Source organism: Manihot esculenta, chromosome 8 (assembly GCF_001659605.2).
Source record: "Manihot esculenta cultivar AM560-2 chromosome 8, M.esculenta_v8, whole genome shotgun sequence".
Lineage (NCBI taxonomy): Eukaryota > Viridiplantae > Streptophyta > Magnoliopsida > Malpighiales > Euphorbiaceae > Manihot > Manihot esculenta.
Window position 1 is genome coordinate 4,074,690 of NC_035168.2, and position 22,080 is coordinate 4,096,769.

A 22,080-nucleotide genomic window follows, 5' to 3' on the forward strand; every position below is an offset into this window, starting at 1 on the left:
ATTGCCTTTGGGATGTTTAAAGAACCATACATAATAATATATGCTTTAGAAGTTAGAAGTTGACGAGATCCCGTAGCTGCTCCTTTGTTTTTAATTTTTCGAATCTTCACTCAAGACAGGGCAGGCATGAGGGGTTTGGCCGGCAATATCTGTCCCTAAAGGCTTGTTAACTCTTAATGTGTTACTGTCGATAAGTCAATATCTGTACATAGTCTTATGCAGTGAAGATGTCACGCACAAGGATATTCACATTTGTGATCTCCAAGTGTTTTCTTTCTGTAGCTCCTGTGATTACCCAATCTTGTGTAAGCCGTACGCTGTTCCTTTGATTACATCTCACTGAGGAGGAAGTCAAACAATGGCATTAATTGTTTTGCTTACATCTGAACTGCAATGGTTTTGGAGTATTGTGTTTGGAATCAACTACAAAGCCCAAGCATCCTTCTTCGTGCATATATATTATAGCCGTACACCATACCCACGGTAGCATTCAATTCCGCAAAGAGTTGGCTGGGACTGTGGGAGGCGGTAACCACCCATCCGAAGGCGGGGTTCAAGGGTGGAATGCCAAGTTTTTGAAAACTATTTTGTCTATTAACGGATAAATATGTAATATTATTATATTAGTGTATTTTGTTTAAAAATTAAAAAAAAAATAAAAAAAAATTAGCGGCAATAGAAATAGTTAAATGGTAAATTATATTAAATTTGTATTGTTTTTTTATTTATTTTTTTATTATGCAATTATTCAATTCGTAATATTTTTATTTTTACAGGTAGAGCATGAAAAGAATATAAAATGTGTGTTTCTACCTCTATTAAAATGTGTATTTCTACATTCATTTTATTTTTTCGGTTAATGATTAAACTAATTACAGAATACTAAATTTCTTAACATAATTTAATTTTTTTTTAAAAATATATTTTCGGTAAATATAATTTAACTTTTTCGAAAAGATATATTGAATAGAAGAGTCGGTTTTTTTTTTAATTATTTTATATATATATGTATATCTATTCTTTTTTATAAATAACCTACCTTACTAATTTAGGATCAATGAATATTTCGTTCATTAATATCAAAGCAATCAAAGCATCCATCATTGAAGAGCACACTATCCTTCCCCTTGGGACAATGTTCTCCATCTGTGGAAGTTCCTCGATTTAGATGCTGGTTGATGTTCAAAAATTTTAATATTTTCCTAGTGCGGTTCTGTGGTTTGTTCGATTCCTCACTTTAAATATACTTTTAGTCTGAAGTTGACCTGCTTTTTTCTCTCTTCACGGACTTTGTTATAGTGATAATAGGACCTTGTGGCCACTGTCCAAGGAGTTGCAGCTACCACTATTTTCATTTCTAATAACCAGAGATCTGGAATATGAGACAACAAGATTAAAACTTGTTAAAAACTTGAAAGGATTGAAGAAAAACCTCAAAACCAACCATGGAAGGGCATGAACTCACATTTGCCTGAAAATGGAGGGGAAAACTCGCCCATTTTCGGACATGGAGCCTTTTATAGGTGGCTGGCCAGACCACCTTCGGAAGCCAAAGGTGTCCAAAACTCCACCAAGTTCGGCGGCCGAACCTGGATTTTCTTCCTTGGTGCTTTTCTTTCAAAACTCAATTTTTTTATTCATTAAAACCATAAAACATGTAAAAACATTTTAGAAAAACATATTCTTACCCTTCTAGAACGTCCCGACATCCGAGATTCCGCCGGACGGTAGGAATTTTGATGTCGGAGTCTAGCTGTAACGACCCGAAAATCGGACCGCTATCGGCGCTAGGATCCAGATCGACATAAGGCCGCCGGGACCCGTAGCAAGCCTGACATACGTCCTATAAACCTGTTTAATCCCATACATGATCAACAACATACATAAAAATTTGAACTTTTCTTTTCTTTTACCAAGCTCAACCTGTGCATGCACATAAGCATATATATAAACATAAACATAAACCCCACACTGGAGCTCTCGTCAAATGCTCCAATGGGGCATCTCATCATACACAAACTTGGTGGAACATAAACATCATGAAACATAGATCATGTTTACAAAAGGGATTACTATACAAACTCGGTCAAGCACAATTTCTAAACCTCAATCTCAAAATCAACATTTTCATGACAGAACTATTCATAACTTTTACATCATTTTACAATTTATCATGTCCACATTCTAACTATTACATACACATGACTTCATTCATCTCGACTTCTCTGCTTAGCCCGTACCTGCAAACCTGGGGGATTAGGGAGAGGGGTGAGCTACCAGAGCCCAGTGAGCAGAATAATAAAAACATTTGAATCATATGCCATAATGGAATGCAACACATCACAGACAAATCACATCACGGATGGTATTGTCACCAATAGTCCTCTACATTCCAAAGTGCCGAGACGTAGAATGAGTCAACCGGTCTTTCTCTTAAACATATCATAATATAACATTTCCAAGGTGCCGGAACGTAGAATGGGTCAACCGGTCTTTCTCTTACATAGTGCCGGGACGTAGAATGGGTCAACCGGACTTCCATACCATGACATATTGTACCACATCACATCGTATCATATGAGGACTAAAGGATCATCCAATAACCAATCCACATCAATATCATAGAATGCAATGCAACATATTCGTGAATTCTAATGCAAACAACCTAGGATATTACATGGCATTCATGATGCATGAACATGCTCAAAACTTTATAATTTATTCGCTTTAAAACGTAAAGGTTTATTCTACTCACCTCTAGCTAGTTCTGACAATGACTGAAGTAGATGACTCACTGCTGGGGTCCTCGATTCCTCGGGTCCAAACCTTCACAGGTGGACTCAAATGAGGGACCAAACATACTAGAACATGACTCTAAAAACATCCCCCAAAAATCCCCCTAAAACACCTCAAAACAATCATGCAAAACATGCAAAGGAAGGCTGAACAGGGCACTTTCGGCGGCAGGTTCGGCAGCTAAAAGTCCCTCCAGAGCCGAAATTCAGGCAGGTTCGGCGGCACCTTCGGCGGCCAAAAGTGCCCTCCAGAGACGAAAGTCCATTTTCGGGGGCATGCTTCGGCAGCCGAAAGGCTGGCCTCCCAGGCAGGTTCGGCGGCCGAAACTCCTTCGGCTGCCGAACCTGGTTTCTGCCAAAAGGGCAGAAACTCGGCTCACACATGCACAAACGCCTCCCAACCTTTCAATCAAGCATACAATTCATCCAAAACATGCATAGATACATACATCAACTCCTAGGGGCTTCAAACTATCCTAAACCCCATCTACAACACATCAAACATGCATATACAACATACATTGATCATAAAACACATAAAACCTAAAATGCTCAACTAACATAAACATACATTTCTACCCCATGAATCAACTTAAATCTTGTTTAAAATATATAGTGAGCTCAAGATCGGCCCTTACCTCTTGAAGATCGAGAGGAAAACGACCCTAGCTCGGAGATGGGAGAGATTGAGTTTCTTGAACCTCAAAGCTCCAAAACTTGCTTTATGCTAAAAAATCTTCAAAACAAAGTTGCAAACTCATGAAAATCATGAAGAATGGAAGGAAGAAACTCAAGATCGGCGAGGGACGACGGAGAGCTCACCTTGGCTGAAAATGGGGAGAAAAGCTCACCCGTTTCGGCTAAGGGACCCTTTTATAGGTGGCTGGTCAGGCCACATTCGGGGCCGAACGTACCTCCACATGCATGCCATGTTCGGCGACCGAATATAAGGTTCGGCGGCCGAACCTGGACTTCCCTCACTTATGCTTTTCGGGGGCCTAAGGCACACCCGAAGCGCATGCACATTCGGCGGCCGAACCTGGGTCTTCCTCCAAGATTATGTTTCATGCAAAAACTCATTTCTTACTTGATTAAAATCATAAAATACATTAAAACATTTTATGAAAACATGGCTTCACCCTTCTAGAGGTTTCTGACATCCGAGATTCCGCCGGACGGTAGGAATTTTGATGTCGGAGTCTAGCCGGATATTACACTGTCATACCTGATAAATCCCATACATGATCATACATATCCATAAAACTTTAAACTTTTCACATACCAAGCTTGACCTGTGCATGCATCATAACACTATACATACAAACCCCATACTAGAGCCCTCATCAAATGCTCTAGTTGGGTCAACATATCATATATCAAGCTTGATTCAACATATGACATCATTAAAACATTTCATATGGATCATGTACAAAAGGGATTACCTCATCAAATGCTCTAGTTGGGTCAACATATCATACATCAAGCTTGATTCAACATATGACATCATTAAAACATTTCATATGGATCATGTACAAAAGGGATTACCACAACTATTAGGGCCAAGCACAATACTAATCCTCACATATTACTTTACATTATATCATTTTACATTTCATGTCCACTACTAGACTATTACATACAATATAACCTTCAACCTTGACGACTTCTCGGTCTATCCTAAACCTACAAACCTGGGGTTAGGGGAGAGGGGTGAGCTACTAAAGCCCAGTGAGCAGAACAAATAAAACAATTTAATATCATATGCTCTCATGAAATGCATCACAACACGGATGGACTTGTCGCCAATAACCCTCTACATAATCTAATTGTGCCAGGGGCGTAATGCAGGCTACACTTGGTCTTTCTCTTACATATAACATATCATAACATATCCAACCGTGTCAGGGGCGTAGTGCAGGCCACACCCGGACTTTCTCTTACATACTGCCAGAGGCGTAGTGCAGGCCACACCTGGACTTCCACATCATAACATAGTATATCATATCGAGGGCTAGTGGGTCATCCAATATCCATCCACACCAACAGCAAATTATGCAATGCATCATATTCGTGAATTCTAATGCAACAACCTATAAACATGGCAATAGTGATGCATGAACATGCTTAAAAGTTTAATTGCTTTGAAATAAAAAGAGTTGTGTTCTACTCACCTCTGGCTGACTCTGAACAGCTAACACTGTTGGCTTCCTCGGTTCCTCGGGTCCGATCCTACACAGGTGGACTCAAATGAGGGACCAAACAAACTCTAACATGACTAAACATTTCCCCAAAACCCCCCCCTAAAACATCATAAACATGCATGGAAAAACAGGCAAAGGAAGGCTGGGCAGGGGACTTTCGGCGGCATGTTCAGCAGCCGAAGGTCCCTCCAGAGCTGAAAGTTAGGCACTTTCGAGGGCAGGGTTCAGCGGCCGAAAGTCACGACCTTCGGGCGCAGGTTCGGCGGCCGAAACTCCCCTCCAGAGCCGAAAGTCCAAACCTTCAAGGGCGAGTTTAGGCGGCCTAAAGCTGCCTCCAGGCAGGTTCGGCGGCCGAACCTGGGCTCTCCCAAAGTGTAGAACCCGAGCCTCACATGCACATCCAGCCACCCCAAACTTCTCAACTCATACCAACTCACACAAAAGTATGCATAAACACATTTTCAAGCATATAGGGGTGATCAAGCATAATTTAGCCACATTTTTATTATATTTATTATTGCTTATTTACACATTTTCTAGCTTAATTTATGATTTTTATCTCGTTTTTGAAGAAAAGGAAGAAAATGAAAAATTGGAGAAAAAGTGCAGAAAAAGCTGAAAAATGATTGAGGCAACGATCTGGGCAAATCACTGCCCAAATCAAACTGGAGCAGAAAACTGGGATTAACTCACAGACAGTGATTGGGGCAACGATCTGGGCAAATCACTGCCCAGATCAAGCTGAAGCAGAAACCTGGAGGCAACAGGCAGAAGTGATATGGGCAAGTGATCTGGCCAAATCACTCGCAGAGACTGGCCAAATCACTCGCAGAGACAGAAAGCTAAAAACTGGACTGACTCACAGAAAGCGATTGGGGCAGATCGAGCAAGTGATCTGCCCAAATCACCCACCCCAATCACATTGACAGCTGAAATTGACAGCAGAGCGGGAAATTGTGCAGAAAACAGAAAATCGAATTTTGAGAAGTCCAAATCCACTTCAAACACTGCCATCACAAAGAGCCACGAAAGAGTTTCTCATCTAAGGAATTCCATTTGCAATTAAATTCAACATCAAGAGAGGAATTAAATACTACAAAGACCAAATCAAAATAGGGACTCCAAACCCTAATTGAACTTGGACTCTTCACCTATAAAAGGAGGCAACCCAAACCGGCATCTCATCTTTAGCAATTCTGCAAAAAATACAGCAGCTTGTCTTTTTTTTTCTTTCTTCTTTCTTTTGTGATTTTGTCCACCATGAGTGGCTAAATTCCATCTTTTCTAGTTGAAGTTGGAAAATTCAGATTTGTGATGAATTGGGAGATTTAAATCTCCATTGTTAAACTTCTATTTATTTTCAATATTTATGCAATTTGATCTTTCTATAATTGTTGCTTTGCTTTTAGAATCAATTTAGGCCTATTGCTTTTAATTGCTTGAGTAACAATTGTTTGAATAATTTAGGTCCGTAATTGCTTAGATTATTTAAACACACATTTAATCAAGTTGCATAATCTAAACTTGACCACGCGATTGGCAAGGTTAGAATTAGGTTTCTCTAAGTCTTAATGCAGTTAACAATTATTCGATGCTAAAAGCCCCAAGGACGTTCCTTGGCAACTTGTTAACTAGTGTTTGATTAGCGAACGTTTCCTAATCAAACTAGAACTAAGGAGGAATTTGGATTGTGAGAAGCGTCTTCCACATCCTAAACTAATTTATTGAAATAAATAGGAGTATCGAAAAGATCAATGATCAATTCTAAACAAACTGAAATAGATCCATTCTTCAACTAGAATTCTTCTCCTATTGAAATTCTCATCTATTTAAATTATTGCTTTCTCTTGCTATTTAGTTTTAATCATCAAAACAAAACCCCCCTCTTTTAATTTCTTGTTATTTACTTGTCCAAGTCATTAGTAGAAAAATCTGTAGTGTCAAATCCCTGTTGATTGTTTAATAGGTTTATTTTTTACGACTTCGACAACCGCTATCAATGGGCATAAAACTAGCCTAAACCCCAACATACAACAACATTTAGCATACATTAAGCATAACGGGTACATAAACCCTAACATTTTACAACTAGCCTAAACATGCATCAAACACCCTAGAACCCCTTAAAACTTACTTAAAACATAGAAGAAGATGAGGATCTACACTTATCTCTTGAAGATCGAGAGGAGGTGTGATCCAAACTTGGAGAGTGGGAGAAATCAAGCTCCGGGGGTCTCCAAGCTTCAAAACTTGATCTTTAGCTCAAAAATCTTCAAAAACAAGATAAAAACTCATCAAAACTTGAAGAGATTGAAGGAAAATACGAAATCGACCAAAGGAAGGCGAAATCTTACCTATGCCCGAAAATAGAGAGAAAACTCGCCCATTTTCGGACAATGGGCCTTTTATAGGTGGCTGGCCAGACCACCTTCGGGGGCCAAAGATGCATCCGCAAGAGGGCAATGTTCAGCGGCCGAACCTGGCTTTTCTCTCCTTGGTTTTTTCTCTCAAAACTCAATTTCTTTCCTTATTAAAATCATAAAAACATATGAAAACATTTTAGAAAACCTTTATTTTACCCTTCTAGAAGGCTCCGACATCCGAGAACTTTCGGATTCCAATGGAGATTCCGCCGGAAGATAGGAATTCCGATACCGGGGTCTAGCCGGGTATTACACCAAGACCAGGTACGTTCCTTTCACTACAACATTATCCATATCTTGTCACAAAATAAATTGTAGCTAAAAATCGAATTTTGGTGGCTAGATGCTTTTGCTACAACATATTTTTCCCGTGACATGCCGTAGCTAGAAGTGGCGTAACTAAAGTTTAGTTACAAGATTTACCTGTGTTGTGGCTAAAATAAATATTTATAGTCACACTTTTTATTTAAATGAAGCAAAAATATTGCCATTAAAAATAAATATTGTGGCTAGTTATTAACTACGAGAATGGAATATTTGTAACCATATTTTCTTTTTGCCACAGCAACTTTTTTTTGTAAGTGATTTTGCTATGATTATGTTACAAAAATAATAATGTGGCAATTTAAACTTATGTATAGTTATAAATTTAATTTTATGGCTAACATATCTAAATTTAGCCATAAACTTAATTGTATGACAAAAAATATTTACTATTAGCCACATTTAAATAATTACAAGGCAAGAATAAAATTTATAGCCACAAAAATAAGAAAATGACAAGTTCTAGTATAATTGTTACACTTAATTTTATTTTATAAATATTGAATAAAGCCACAAAATTATTAAATTAGAAGCTATTCTAAATATAGTACATACGGCTACTACTAATTATTTGTAGCTAAAATGTAATATTTATTTAATTTATTATTATTTAATGGGATTATATTATAATTTACTATTACATATGTTATTTATTTATTAATAATTTTGGTAAAATTTATAATAGAATATAAAATTTATATAAAAAATTTAGCTAAAATTTAAATTTATAAAATAATTATATATTAATATTAAGACTCAATCAGAATGACAATTATAAAATAATAATAAATTTAATTCAAAATAAACTAATATTCAAAATAAACTAATTTAAGTCATAAAGCAATCACACTAAAAATACTTGAAATTATAATATTATACTAACATTAATATTAATATCTAAATTTTCTAAAAGTAGTATTATAAGGCTGCTGGCTGCTTCAAAATCCAAAACTTCAAATATATTGCAAATCATCCACCAATTTCATCATTTTGGGAATCCTCCATAGGCTGTATAAAATTTTATTTTAAAATATTGATAACAAAATTATATAAAATAGATAAGGTTCATACTAGTTATATAGCTTACAAAAATTCTTATATTAGAAAAAAAATGAGATTTAGTTTTTAATCACTTACTGATGCAATATTATTGTTTTTCTCCAAAAGCATCTTGAATTTCTGCTCTTATATTCTATTCATCTCTGCAAGTTTTTCATCCATATGCTTCTTAACATCATTTACTTGTTCACTTGCTTCTTTTTGAATTTGTTGGACACGCTCGTTTGCTTCTCTTCTTGAAGTATTAAGTTGTCTAAGTAGTTCTATCTTTTCGTGACATTTTTTCCAGGACCATAAGCATGTACATAACAATTTTTTTCTGGCCCAAGTACATAAGCAAACATAGCATCATCATCCAGTGAAATTTGTCCTTCTTCTCGTTGTTTCTTTAGTTGCTGAAACTTTTCCTATAGAGATATTTATATTTATTGATATTAAAAAAATTAAAATATAGCATAAAATACATAACAAATAAATAAAACATATGTAAATGACATATCAAAAGGTTCTAACAATCATATGAACTTCAAAAGACATTATTATTTTTTTTTTGATAAAAATAGCTTTTATTAGAACTTTGAGAGTTATAGCAGAATACAAAGAATAACAACAAGCAGCTATCTTATATCATTACAGGTTGACCAGATCTTGATTGTTGAGCTACTAAAAAGAATTTGAATTAAGGAATAAGGAAAGCTAGGCACATCTTAAACCAAACAAAAGATCCATAAAAGATCAAATCATAAATTTTCTCAAGCTTTAAACTAGAATTATCAAATACTATTTTGTTTATTTTTAGCCATAGTCCACAAAACGACAGCAGTAAAAAGGGATTATTTATGTATCATTTAATTAATAAAAAACACTATAATACTAATAAAATAAAAACAAACTCATACCATATGATCTCTCAGCCGAGCAAAGTTTTTTGTCCCGTATGGCGGCATAGAACGCTTGCATTTATTTATCTTATTTTTGTTGCTTCTCTCCTAAAGAAAAACAATGAAAATTTTTCAGAATTTATGTTAGCTAACAGAAACTGAATTCATATAAAATAAATTATTAAATTTTACACGAATTTTTAATACCTGAAATGTATTTTCTGTCCAAAGATTAACCAAATACTTCCAATCTTTTACATCCATATCCTTAGGCTTGTTTCGGAGATGAAGTGAATAAGTTGCCTTTGAATCAAAGTACTTCTTCAACTTATGCCTATAATACCTATATAATGCATTCATATGACCGAAAATTGCTCCCTTTCTTGCATCAGAATACTCAAAAGTGAACTTTTCCTTTTAGCAAAGAAGTAAGAAACAAGATTATGATACTTAATAGAACTAAAAAAATTATAATCATTTTAAAATGGATGTAATTTAATATAAATTTTCGTATCAATATGGTAGACCACATGTGGTCGAGCTTATCATTGGTAATCTTATTCCATTGTTTCACTTGCAATGGACAACACGACACACTTCTAATAGTTTGTCCTAAAAACCAAACAAATGCAGTAGCATTATCACCAATAGCTTAATCATCTTCATCAAATTCTACTGACAATTTTTGCCCATTCTCCAATTGTGTGATTTTCAAGCATCCTGTTGGTCCTCTAGTTTTTCTTTTAATTGTATTGGAACCTATTTCAAAACAAAAGTAAACAATAATCATATAATAACAAGAATTTTTGTACATAGAACAAATAAACATAATCAATTGTTTAAATAAAATTAAATGAGTCAACCTGTTACTGCAGTTGCATTTGGATTTTGAAGTTGATTAGAAGTGTGATCAATGGTAACTGCGGGTAGCTCATCACCAAGTCCATTTGGTAAAATATCATAATCTCGAAATAGAGTGTATATATCAATGGGTTTCGAAGGGAACTTCTTATAACTATCCATCATATTTTTCACATCTGTATCATCTTTAACCTCTATCAATACATCAAGATCACTAAGAGCTTTATCAGCCTTCAAGTAATAAAATTTATCTCCTTTTATAACATCAAATCCACTATCCTTTTTCAAGTCATCCAATATATCAAAAAATGAGATGAAATCAACATCAAAATTAGGTTTCTCCATGAACCTACCATTTTCATATATTCTATTTGGTGAAAATTTAAAATGGCCTCCATAATGATACCTCATTGTCTTCTGACTAGTATTCCCTAAAAAAAAATTGAAGTTAGCCATCTAATTATTTACGAAAACAACTTAAAATTTATAAATCACATAAATATTATTTACCTTGAAAATTTGAAGCTTGATTTTGGTGTAACTCTTGAGTTTCTTGAAAGTTCTGGTTAACATTATTTTCAGTCTCATTTTCCAAGTTAATATTGATGGAATTCCCTTTCCGCAACTTGCATCGTCGAGCCATGATGTTTGCTTATGCTTCATGGAAAAAATTGAATATTACACATAGAGGATAAATTAATATAAAAATAGTGAATCAAAACTTTTTAACAGATGAAAAACGAATGAAAAGTAAATATCATATGCCTTTCATGTGTTTAACCTAGAACAATTACAATGAAACATTAATTATAAGGCTTTTGTAATTTTAAACGTACCTGATTGGATTTGATAGTGGGAGCTTCTCCTTTTGATAGTGGACAGAAATTGAAAACTGAATAAATCATGAGTGAGAATGAAAATTATATAGAATTCGTAGCGGTAGCAATAGCGGCTGTAGAGAAGGAATTTTTAATTTTAAGGTTTTCATTCCCCTAAGCCAAAAATATATATATTAGCAAGTTTATCATTATATTGCCGCCACTAATTGATAGGGTTTCCTTTATTAATTAATATAATATTATTTATTTTTACTTTTTGTAATTAAAATATTTTATATTTTTAATTAAATAAGCAAAATAAAATAATTTTAATTTGTTTAAGCAGATTCAAAATCAACGCTATAAATTTTTTTTTAAAAGAAAAAAATCAAGAGCTGTATTTTTAACATCAAAATAAATTTATTTTAAAAAAAAACTTTAAAATTAATTTATACGCAAAATACAAATATGCAGGTAAAAAAAATTCAAGTATGTAAAAAAAAATTTTAAATGTGCCAAATTTGGTATATTTTTTATGTGCTAAGACTAATCGTTTGATTCTTGAAAAATAATTCGACAAAAAGTTTCCAACACTATTATCTAATTGTTTTATGTGCTGAAAATATATACATATAAAATTCATTAACTCTATAAAATAACAATCAGTTTGAGAATGAAAAATTTTAAGTGTGCCAAATTTTATTTTATTATATTTTAAGTGTGCCAAATTTTATTATTTTATTTTATTTTATTTTTTATTTTAACTGTTACACAAAAATTTTATTTTATTTTATTTTAACTGTTACACAAAATTTATTTTATTTTAAGTGTGCCAAATTTTATTTTATTTTATTTTAAGTGTGCCAAATTTAATTTAATTTTATTTTATTTTAACTGTTACACAAAAATTTTATTTTATTTTAAGTGTGCCAAATTTTAATATTTTTTATGTGTTAAGACTAATCGTTTGATTCTTGAAAAATAATTCCACAAAAAGTGTCCAACACTATTATCTAATTGTTTTATGTGCTAAAAATATATATACATAAAATTCTTAATATATGTATCTTGTGATTTTCAAATAGCAAATTAACTCTATAAAATAATAATCAGTTTGAGAATGAAAATTTTAAGTGTGCCAAATTTTATTTTATTTTATTTTATTTTATTTAACTGTTACACAAAAATTTTATTTTATTTTAAGTGTGCCAAATTTTATTTTATTTTATTTTAAGTGTGTCAAATTTTATTTTATTTTATTTTAACTGTTACACAAAAATTTTATTTTATTTTAAGTGTGCCAAATTTTATTTTATTTTATTTTAAGTGTGTCAAATTTATTTTATTTTATTTTAAATGTGTCAATTTTATTTTATTTTATTTTATTTTAATTGTTACACAAAAATTTTATTTTATTTTATTTTAACTGTTACACAAAAATTTTATTTTATTTTAAGTGTGCCAAATTTTAATATTTTTTATGTGCTAAGACTAATTGTTTGATTCTTGAAAAATGATTCGACAAAAAGTTTCCAATACTATTATCTAATTGTTTTATGTGCTGAAAATATATATATATCAAATTCTTAATATATGTATCTTGTGATTTCCAAATAACAAAATTAACTCTATAAAATAACAATCAGTTTGAGAATGAAAATTTTAAGTGTGCCAAATTTTATTTTATTATATTTTAAGTGTGCCAAATTTTATTTTATTTATTTATTTTATTTTAACTGTTACACAAAAATTTTATTTTATTTTAAGTGTGCCAAATTTTATTTTATTTTAACACTAATATTTTTATGTTTTTGCCACAAATTTTTGTAATGACTAATAAACTGTAGCTAATAAAATAATTATTACTACAATCATATTAGCTTTGTGGCTATTAAAATTATTACCTATAATATTAATGTGTTGTGACTACAATGGTAGTAATTGTTACAAAAAAATTAAATTTATAGCTATTATATCTATTAGCTATGTTATTACTTTGTAGCTAAAATTAATTGTGGTAAATAGTCAAACAAATAGTTACATTATATATAAAATAAAATAAAATACATATTAGTTATAATTGTTGTATTTTTGTTACTAAATAGTTTAAATTAGCCACAATAGGTTTTTAGTCGTAATAAAATAAATATATTAGCCACAATAATTTTTTTTATAGCTACGTATCGTAACTAGAGATGTAATATATTGTAGTGTTTATCTCTGCCATTGGTTGGGACACATTCTTCTACCTTCACATGCCATCCTTCACTGAGCTCACACATGAGTTCTTCACCACATTCTACTTTGATAAACCAGCCATGAACACGCTGCACACACCAGACATTGTTGGGTTTAGGCTGTTAGGACAGCGATTTTGCTTGTCCTTGCATGAGTTCAGTATGGTCATGGGCTGCAAATGCGCTGATTTCACCTGGGACTTCCCTGCTGAATTTAATCCTAGTTCTGCATATTTAGAATTGTGTGACAACCCCCCTGATTCTTACTCACCCACAAAATCCAAGGATCTATACCTCAAAAATCCCAATTTAAAATATCTTCATAGGTTCTTGGCATACACATTTTCTGGAAGGAAGGATGCACCCAACATCCTGACCAGAACAGAGTTGTACATTCTGTGGTGCATGCACACTCACTAGAAAATCCATTTGGGCTACTGGGTTGCCACACAACTTTCCAGCACCATCCAATATCACAGACCATTAATCCTTGGGCACTTGATCACTGCCATTGCAGTGAACCTAAAATTACTGCACCCAGACCACACTGACCTCACCCCCACCAACAAACCAACCCCCCTGGACCTTCGATCTTTGGATGATATGGGGTTGCTTTGCAAAGAGGGGGACATTTTTTCTATTTCACCTGCAGGACCTCTCACACCACGCCATGAGCGTGTATTCAGGAAAAGGACAACCATCCAAACCACAGTATACCAGCAATCTGCCCCAGCAGATGGGATAGCAGAGGAAACAGAACAGGTACCACCAGATGAGCCACCTCCAGTGGCACCCCAACAGGAAGCAAATCAGGCCCCTGAAGACGTAGCCCCAAACCAGACAGTAGAGGCTCGTCTCAGCAGAATTGGGGACAGAATGCATCATATGGAGCACCTGTTGCAATTGCTGGTGGACAACTTGCTGCCTGCAGACCAGGACAGACAGTGATTTAGCCGAGTGATTTGCCCAAATCACTGACCAAATCACCCCAGGCTAGGAAGTTCCTTTCTCTCTTATTTTTCCTTTATATGTTTTGCATTGAGGACAATGCCTAGGCTAGGTGTGGGGGTACTGGGAAATATTTTTGCACTGTTTGCATCATTCTTTGCTTTCTTTTGCTCCTTTTGCATTCTTTTTGCTTCTTTTTGCTTTAGTTTTACCCTTTTACACACACCAAATTTTTTCTTTTCTCATACACATTTTTTTTCACTTCTACACATATGCACACACATACACACATTTTGTTTTAGCCTTTGCTCTACTCAGCATAGATAACAAAGTTAAGAAAGTCTCATATCTCATGACTCCATTAAATTTTTCAACCCTTTAAACCTAAATTGAGCCATTTACAGTGTGTTACCTTTACTTAGGGAGTTCTTTCTCTTGAATAGAATCCTTAAATCTGCTGTGGCCAATAGGAAAGGAAAATAAAAATACATGCAATAAAAAGTTAGTGTAACTCTCTATGAGTTGATTTGCCCAAACTGTTATGAAAAAGGAAGAAGAAAAAGAAAAACTCAGCAAATCAAAAAGCACAAAACAGAACCTGTTTCGATGGTCTAAGACTATGAACAGAGCTAGTAGCCACTTAGACAAGTGACCAACTGAGTAACCGGGGGTGGGTATCACCAATATGTACCTTCGCGTAAAAAAGTTGGTGACTTTTTCAGGCAAGGATAAAAAGTGCTGCTGAATAAAAATGCTTAAAAGGGGGCAAGTCACTCTTAAGGGTTGCATTAAGCCTAATATAAAAGAATAAGAATGATCAAGTCAAAAAACTTTCCCTTGGCTATGGTAGGTGATGGAAAAAAGGAAAGAGGGGACAACCTTAGTACATGTATACTACACTGTGGTGTTTCAACTTAGGAGTCTAGGGGGGACTGATTAAGTGGTACTTAGGCTCTAAAGAAAAAGGAGCTTGATTGACTAAGTTGTTTGTTGCTTGAGGACAAGCAAAAAGCTAGGTGTGGGGGTATTTGATCAAACATAATTTAGCCACATTTTTAGTATCTTTATTACTGTTTAATTACATATTTTTTTAGCTTAATTTATGTTTTTGTTATATTTTTGCAAGAAATGAAGAAAATGGAAAGTTAGAGAAAAAGTGCAGAAAAAGCTGAAATATTGATTGGGTCAGAGTGATTTGGCCAAATCAAGCATAGGAAGCTGAGACAAGAAGCTGAGGCAGAAACCTGAAAGTGAATTCACAGAAACGATTTGGGCAAGTAATTTGCCCAAATCACCCGCCCAAATCACATTGACGCAGAGAGGGACAGAAGTGCGGGAAAGAACAGCAGAAAATTAAATTAAAAAATAATGAAGTCTAATTCCACTTCAAACACTACAAGATCAGTCCCAAGAGCCACAAGAAGGTCTTTCACTCAAGGAATTCCATTCACAATTAAATACAAGATCAAAAGAGGAATCAAAGACTACAAAAAATAAAGTCAAAATTAGGATTTCAAAACCCTAATTGGATGAGGATTCTCCAGCTATAAAAGGGACAGCTTCCAAACCAGCAAAGATCATTATCTCTCCTCCTTCGGAATCACTGCAGAAATTCAGCGGCCACTCTCCATCTTCCTTTCTTCTTTTCTTTTGTGATTTTGTCCACCATGAGTGGCTAAATAATTCTTTTTCTAGTTGAAGTTGGGAAATTTCATATTTGTGATGAATTGGGAGATTTAAAACTCCATTATTAAACTCTTATTTACCTTCAATATTTATGCAACTTGATCTTTCTATAATTATTGTTTTGCTTTTAGAATCAATTAAGGCATGTTGCTTTTAATTGTATGAGTAATAAATTGTTTGAATGATTTAGGTCCGTAATTGCTTAGATTGTTTAAACACAAGTATAATCAGTTACATAATCTAAACTTAACCACGCGGTTGGCAAAATTAGAGTTGGGTTTCTCTAAATCTTAATGCAGTTAGCAGTTGAAAAGTAAAGAAACCCCAAGGACGTTCCTTGGCAACTTGTTAACTAGAGTTTGATTAGCAAACATTTCCTAATCGAATTAAAACTAAGGAGGAATTTGGATTGTGAAAAGTGTCTTCCACGTCCTAAACTAACTTGTTGAAATAAATAGGAGTATTAAAAAAGATCAATGATCAATTCTAACAAGCTGAAATAGATCCATACTTCAACTAGAATCCTTCTCCCATTGATTTACTCATTTAATTACTGCTTTCTTTTATTCAGTTTTAACTCTTCAAAACAAACCCCCTCTTTTATTTACTTTTGTTATTTGTCCAAGTCATTAATAGAAAAATTCGTAGTGTCAAATTCCTGTGGTTTGACCCTATTGCCTCTATCTACAAATTATTTTGTTGGTTGATAATAGGTTTATTTTTTACGGCTTCGACAACCGTTATCACTAAGAAAGTGGAGGCTGTAGCTAACTGGTCCAGACCCACTACAGTGACAGAAATCAAAAACTTTTTGGGTTTGGCAGGTTACTACAGGAGATTCATTTAAGATTTCTCCAAAATAGCTGCTCCTATGACCAGGTTGACCAAAAAGAATCAGAAGTTTGTCTGGTTAGATCAGTATGAAGAAAGTTTTGAAGAGGTAAAGGGAAGACTGACGTCAGCACCAGTGTTGACTCTGCCTACGAGTAATGAGGATTTCACAGTATTCTATGATGCGTCCCGAGTAGGATTAGGTTGTGTTTTGATGCAGAATGAAAGGTAATTGCTTATGCTTCTAGACAGTTGAAGAAGTATGAGTTAAATTATCTTACGCACGATCTGGAGATGGTAGCATGTAATTTAGATTTTCATATTTTAATTTTAAAAAATAATTAAAATTATATTTTAAATATAAATATTGACTCAACTTATTTAAAATTTAAATATTTAATTAAAATATACACAGAAAAACGTTTAGTACCAAAAGCACACTGCATTGTGACAGCGTAAAAGGAGTAAATTAAGATAGAGAAGTAGACGCAAGAACAGTCCTCTCCTGAATTTTATCAGAGTTTCTCCAAGTCCTTACGTTGTCGTTTTCACTTGACTATCTACATGTCACATTTTACTTTACATTTTTTTTAACAATCAATTATTCTAGGTTTAATCAAATGTAGTCTAATTAAATCTATTCATGAGACTATATTATTTTTAATTATAATATTATTATAATTATGAGATTTTATTGCGTATAAATTTTATTCGATTTGAAATTTTATTCGGTCGGTGAGGCTATTATAAACAGAATTAATATGATTTAATATAACAGATACGCTCCATATTTTAATTGTTAAATCGAAATATTAGTGATGAAAAATATTAATTACACTTGAAAAATCATACACTAAAAAGTTAAGTGAAATCATTTTTAACATTTGAAATATTTGAGTGGTCACAATATTATTAATTTTTAAATTAATTAATTAATTATATTTATTGCTAATATATTTAAAATTTAATAAATTACACACATAAAAAATAATATAAAAAAGTAAAATGATAAATTAAATCAAATTAGACTTGATTGTATATAAGTTTTATGACAATTTATAAAAATTTACTATTTAACCTAATAAATTAAGTAAGAATTTAATTAATTTTATCATAAAATTCATATGACATATTTATTAAAATTTTAAATTATAATTATAATTTATTTATTTAATAAGTTAAATAAATAAATATAATTATTATACTAAAACCTTGAGAATTAGTATAAAAATTTATCTTATGGTAAGCATCTTTGAAGATAATAATTTCATAGGAAAAACTAATGAATGTCGGAGAAAATAGTATAAGATCTCTCTTTAAAGCACAATTTCACTAATGTATCATATAATTAGGTAAATTTTGTCTTTATGGAATCTATTCCTCCGTTTGAAATAAAAAGGTTTTGAAAAAAAATTAATTCAATTATTTTTTTAATAATTCTTTTATTTAAAATAAAAGAATTCAATTTTTTTTAATTTAAAATTTTTTTCATTTTAAAAAATTAAAAATTTTCTTATTTTTTAAAAATTTATTTAATTTTTTTTTCTACAAAATAAATCAAACTAAATAAAAAATACATAAATATATAAAATTTACGTAAATAAACTCAATTTAAATAAAATTTTCTATCATAATTTATTTAGTACGCCAAAACTGAAGCAATTTATGTTGAGTACAATAATTGGGTAGTGGCAGGCAGGCTGGCTGGCTATCTGGCTAACTAGTAAGCAGGTAATTCTACACTGATGACTCTCTTACATGGTTGTCATTGTTGGGTTTTTTCCTTTGTACAAAGTAATAATAATGAGTTACAATTATATTGTTTTTTATTTTTTATTTTTAAATTCTTTCAGAGTGTGACTCATACTGTTTTGGAAGGCAACTTGAGAGATTTCTATACATTCTCCAGATTATTCCAGGCTTCTTCTAACTTAAGGCCTGCTATGATTAGAAGGCAACTTGAGGGAAATAATTGCTAACTAATATATTTTTCTGGGAAATGCATTATTCTTAAACCACACCTGTAGGAATTTGCTCAAACAGTGGAGAGTTAAATTATTAAGAGAAAAATATAAGAAATATATTATAATTTCACTGATTTTTTATTTTAAAAGTTTATAATTTAATTTATGTTAAAATAGTATTTTGTACTGTAATACTATACTGTTCGTAATAATATGATGTAATAATTAGCGTAAGATTTGGTCCTAAATTAGCAAGCTAAAATAACTAAACAAAAATTAGACAAGAACCCATTATTAGGGTTGTTGCAATAACTGGGGAGAGACAAGGCACAAATCCCAACATCAATAGTCTACATGTATAACACAATCTTTACAAATCTTATAATGTTGAGTTGTTTGTTAGTAAATTCATTGAATGTGCCAATTAAAACTTTGGAATTCTAACCAATTTTGTAATAATACACAGAGTAAGATTAGAGAAAAAGACACCAATTGCTGTACTATCACTTAATTACGTACTCCAGCAAAATGCCACAAAATAATAATGCTCGTAGTAATACTAGTGTAGTAATTAATTAAAGATAAAATTATTTATTTTTTTAAATGATGAAACTAAATTTTTCTTAATTATAAAAAACAAAATATAAAAAATCACATATATAAAATCTAATATTTGCATATCATAGGATAGCTTAATTAAGCAACAAAAAGAAAAAGAAAAAGAATCTGAAATCTCCACGGCTACTTTTATATGTTACTTTTTAAGTCTCTTACACAGCAAATACATACAACCTTTTAATTTTCTGATGAAAACCATGGTAAGTACTACCTTAGCATAATGAAAAAAGCTTGTCCAAAACCGACAGCTTCACAGAACTGACGCATGCCTCTCTCTCTCTCTCTCTCTCTCCCTGCATCTTCTTCATCACCTTTCTTTCTCTTCATTCTACTCTCTAATTAATAACATCGACAAGTCCATTTCATAAAATATTTAATTTCGATGTGTTACTTATTATCTAAGGTCCCACCAAATGCTTATATGATTTTCTCTTCTTCTTCTTACAAAACGTATTTATTACTTAGTTTTCTATCAACTGGTCTGAATTTTGCCACATCTTTCTTCGCTTCACGAGAGTTTCCTCTTAATTTAAGCTTTGGTCACCTCATTACAAATGCATTTCTCACAGAAACAAGAGAAAAAAAAATAAAAGGACAATACATATTAATGTTTGTTTGTGTGTGCATTAAAGTTTGGCTCTTCATCAAGCTCTTTGTGCAGCAAATTGTCAAGGAAATATCGTTTTCTTTCTGCATTTTTATCAGCAGATCACTACACATATGAAAACCCTTATCATCATCTAATCGTCCTTTTTCATCTTTGTTATTTGGAGCACTTGCACTGGATCAAAACCCACCTAGAACATTATTAATCAACTCGTCTGATGAACAACAGATAGATACATGCACACGTGTTTATCTACACAACCTTCATGCACTGTTAACTGATACCCAATTTGAATATACATATTCCTCACACGTGTGACGAACTCTGAAGTGTAAACAGACAACTGAACATACATCAAGAAGCTCCAATGGATTTCTCCGACTATATTTTAATTATTTAATTTTTAATTAAATCAATTAAAAAGCTATCTCTTTGTTGTTAAATTAGTTAATTACAATGAATCATGTCATTTATACAAGAAAATTAATTAATTATACTAGAATGATTAATGGGTGTTCATAATTAGAATTGTCTAATTTGCAGGATAAATTAAAGATTTAATTAGCAGCTAATGGAAATCTCACTATCTCATTTTGTTCAAATTATATATATATCGAACTACAGATGAAGATCTAAACTCACATGGTCTTGCATGTTTGGCTTTGACTCGTATCCATAACGTCCCTGCGCGCTAGACCCACCCACCTGCGAGGGATTCAACTCCTCGCCGGCAAATAAAGGCAACGGATGCACAGAACGGTCTCTATGAAGAGTAGCACTACCGTGAGCGGCTGGGATCCGCCACAAGCCTAATGGACTCCCATTGATGGGCTGCTGACTGTAGGAGCCATGACCACCATAAAACCTAGAACCATTGGCGTGGCTATTCCATGAAGGGTGAGACATGGGTGGGTTAGGATTTGAGCCTATCCTGTAGTTCACCAACCCATAAATATGAGCGTCAGAGAGGCTACTGTGAACCATTGCCGACTGAAGATGAGCCCGTTTTGCGTGTTGGCGTTCTCTTTTGTGTGCGTTTTGATGGCCACCCAAAGCTTGAGAAGTAGGGAAATTTCTACAACAGTAATGACACTCAAATCTTCTATTGTTATCTCCACTACTTTCGGTTTCCTTTACAGTGTCTTCAATGGTTTCGGCGGATGCAGACTCATCAACCACTGCATGAGAGTCGACTACGTTGCCTCCGAATTCTATGCCAAAGAGACGTATGGCCTTTTCTTTGACGGGTGCAGGGCGGATAAAAGGAAGCTGAGAGAAGGACTCCACGTTCATGAAGTCGTGTGTCTCCCTCTCACTCTTGTCCATAAAGAAAATTGAATTATATATGCTAGCTAGAGGTTGCACGCCCTAGTGTTTATGCTGGAGGTGGTGTGAGGCTGAGCGGCGGAGGAGAGGAGGAGAAATTGAGAGAGGAGAAGGGGTGGGAGGGAGGGGGAAGGGGTTTGTATGCGGTGGTGGGGCCTATAAAGGGTAGGGTTGAGAAAGGGGAGTGGTGGTGCTATGAATGGACAATTGGGGCTCACCCGTGTGAGAGGGAGGGCTGACACGGCTACAAGTTCAGGTCAGATGATGAGATGAGATGAGATGAGATGAGATGAGAGTGGCTTCTGCTTCTCAAAGTATCATCTTTTGCTTCTTTTCACTTTTTTTTTTTTCTCTCTCAAAGTTCTTAATATCTGGGTCATGATCATGTTTACAGCAAGCAGCTTGTTTTATTTATTTATTTGTTAAAAAAATTTGAAAAACGAGACAAATTATAAAGAAATTTTGATTTTCTTGTTTTGGAGATCGCATACAGTGTCATAA

At 33.3% G+C, this 22,080-nt stretch overlaps 1 protein-coding gene across 1 annotated transcript; it reads right to left on the reverse strand.

The window, feature by feature from the left end:
* Positions 1-20,224: 20,224 nt before the first annotated feature.
* On the reverse strand, positions 20,225-21,808 carry LOC110620558 (zinc finger protein 8). The gene has a single exon (XM_021764346.2). It carries the CDS (start codon positions 21,577-21,579, stop codon positions 20,872-20,874), a length of 708 nt encoding a protein of 235 aa, XP_021620038.1. The 5' UTR covers positions 21,580-21,808; the 3' UTR covers positions 20,225-20,871.
* Between the last annotated feature and the right edge of the window lie 272 nt (positions 21,809-22,080).

Coding starts and splice junctions, on each gene's coding strand:
- LOC110620558 (XM_021764346.2), bottom strand. CDS start 21,579: ATGGACAAGAGTGAGAGGGAGACACACGACTTCATGAACGTGGAGTCC.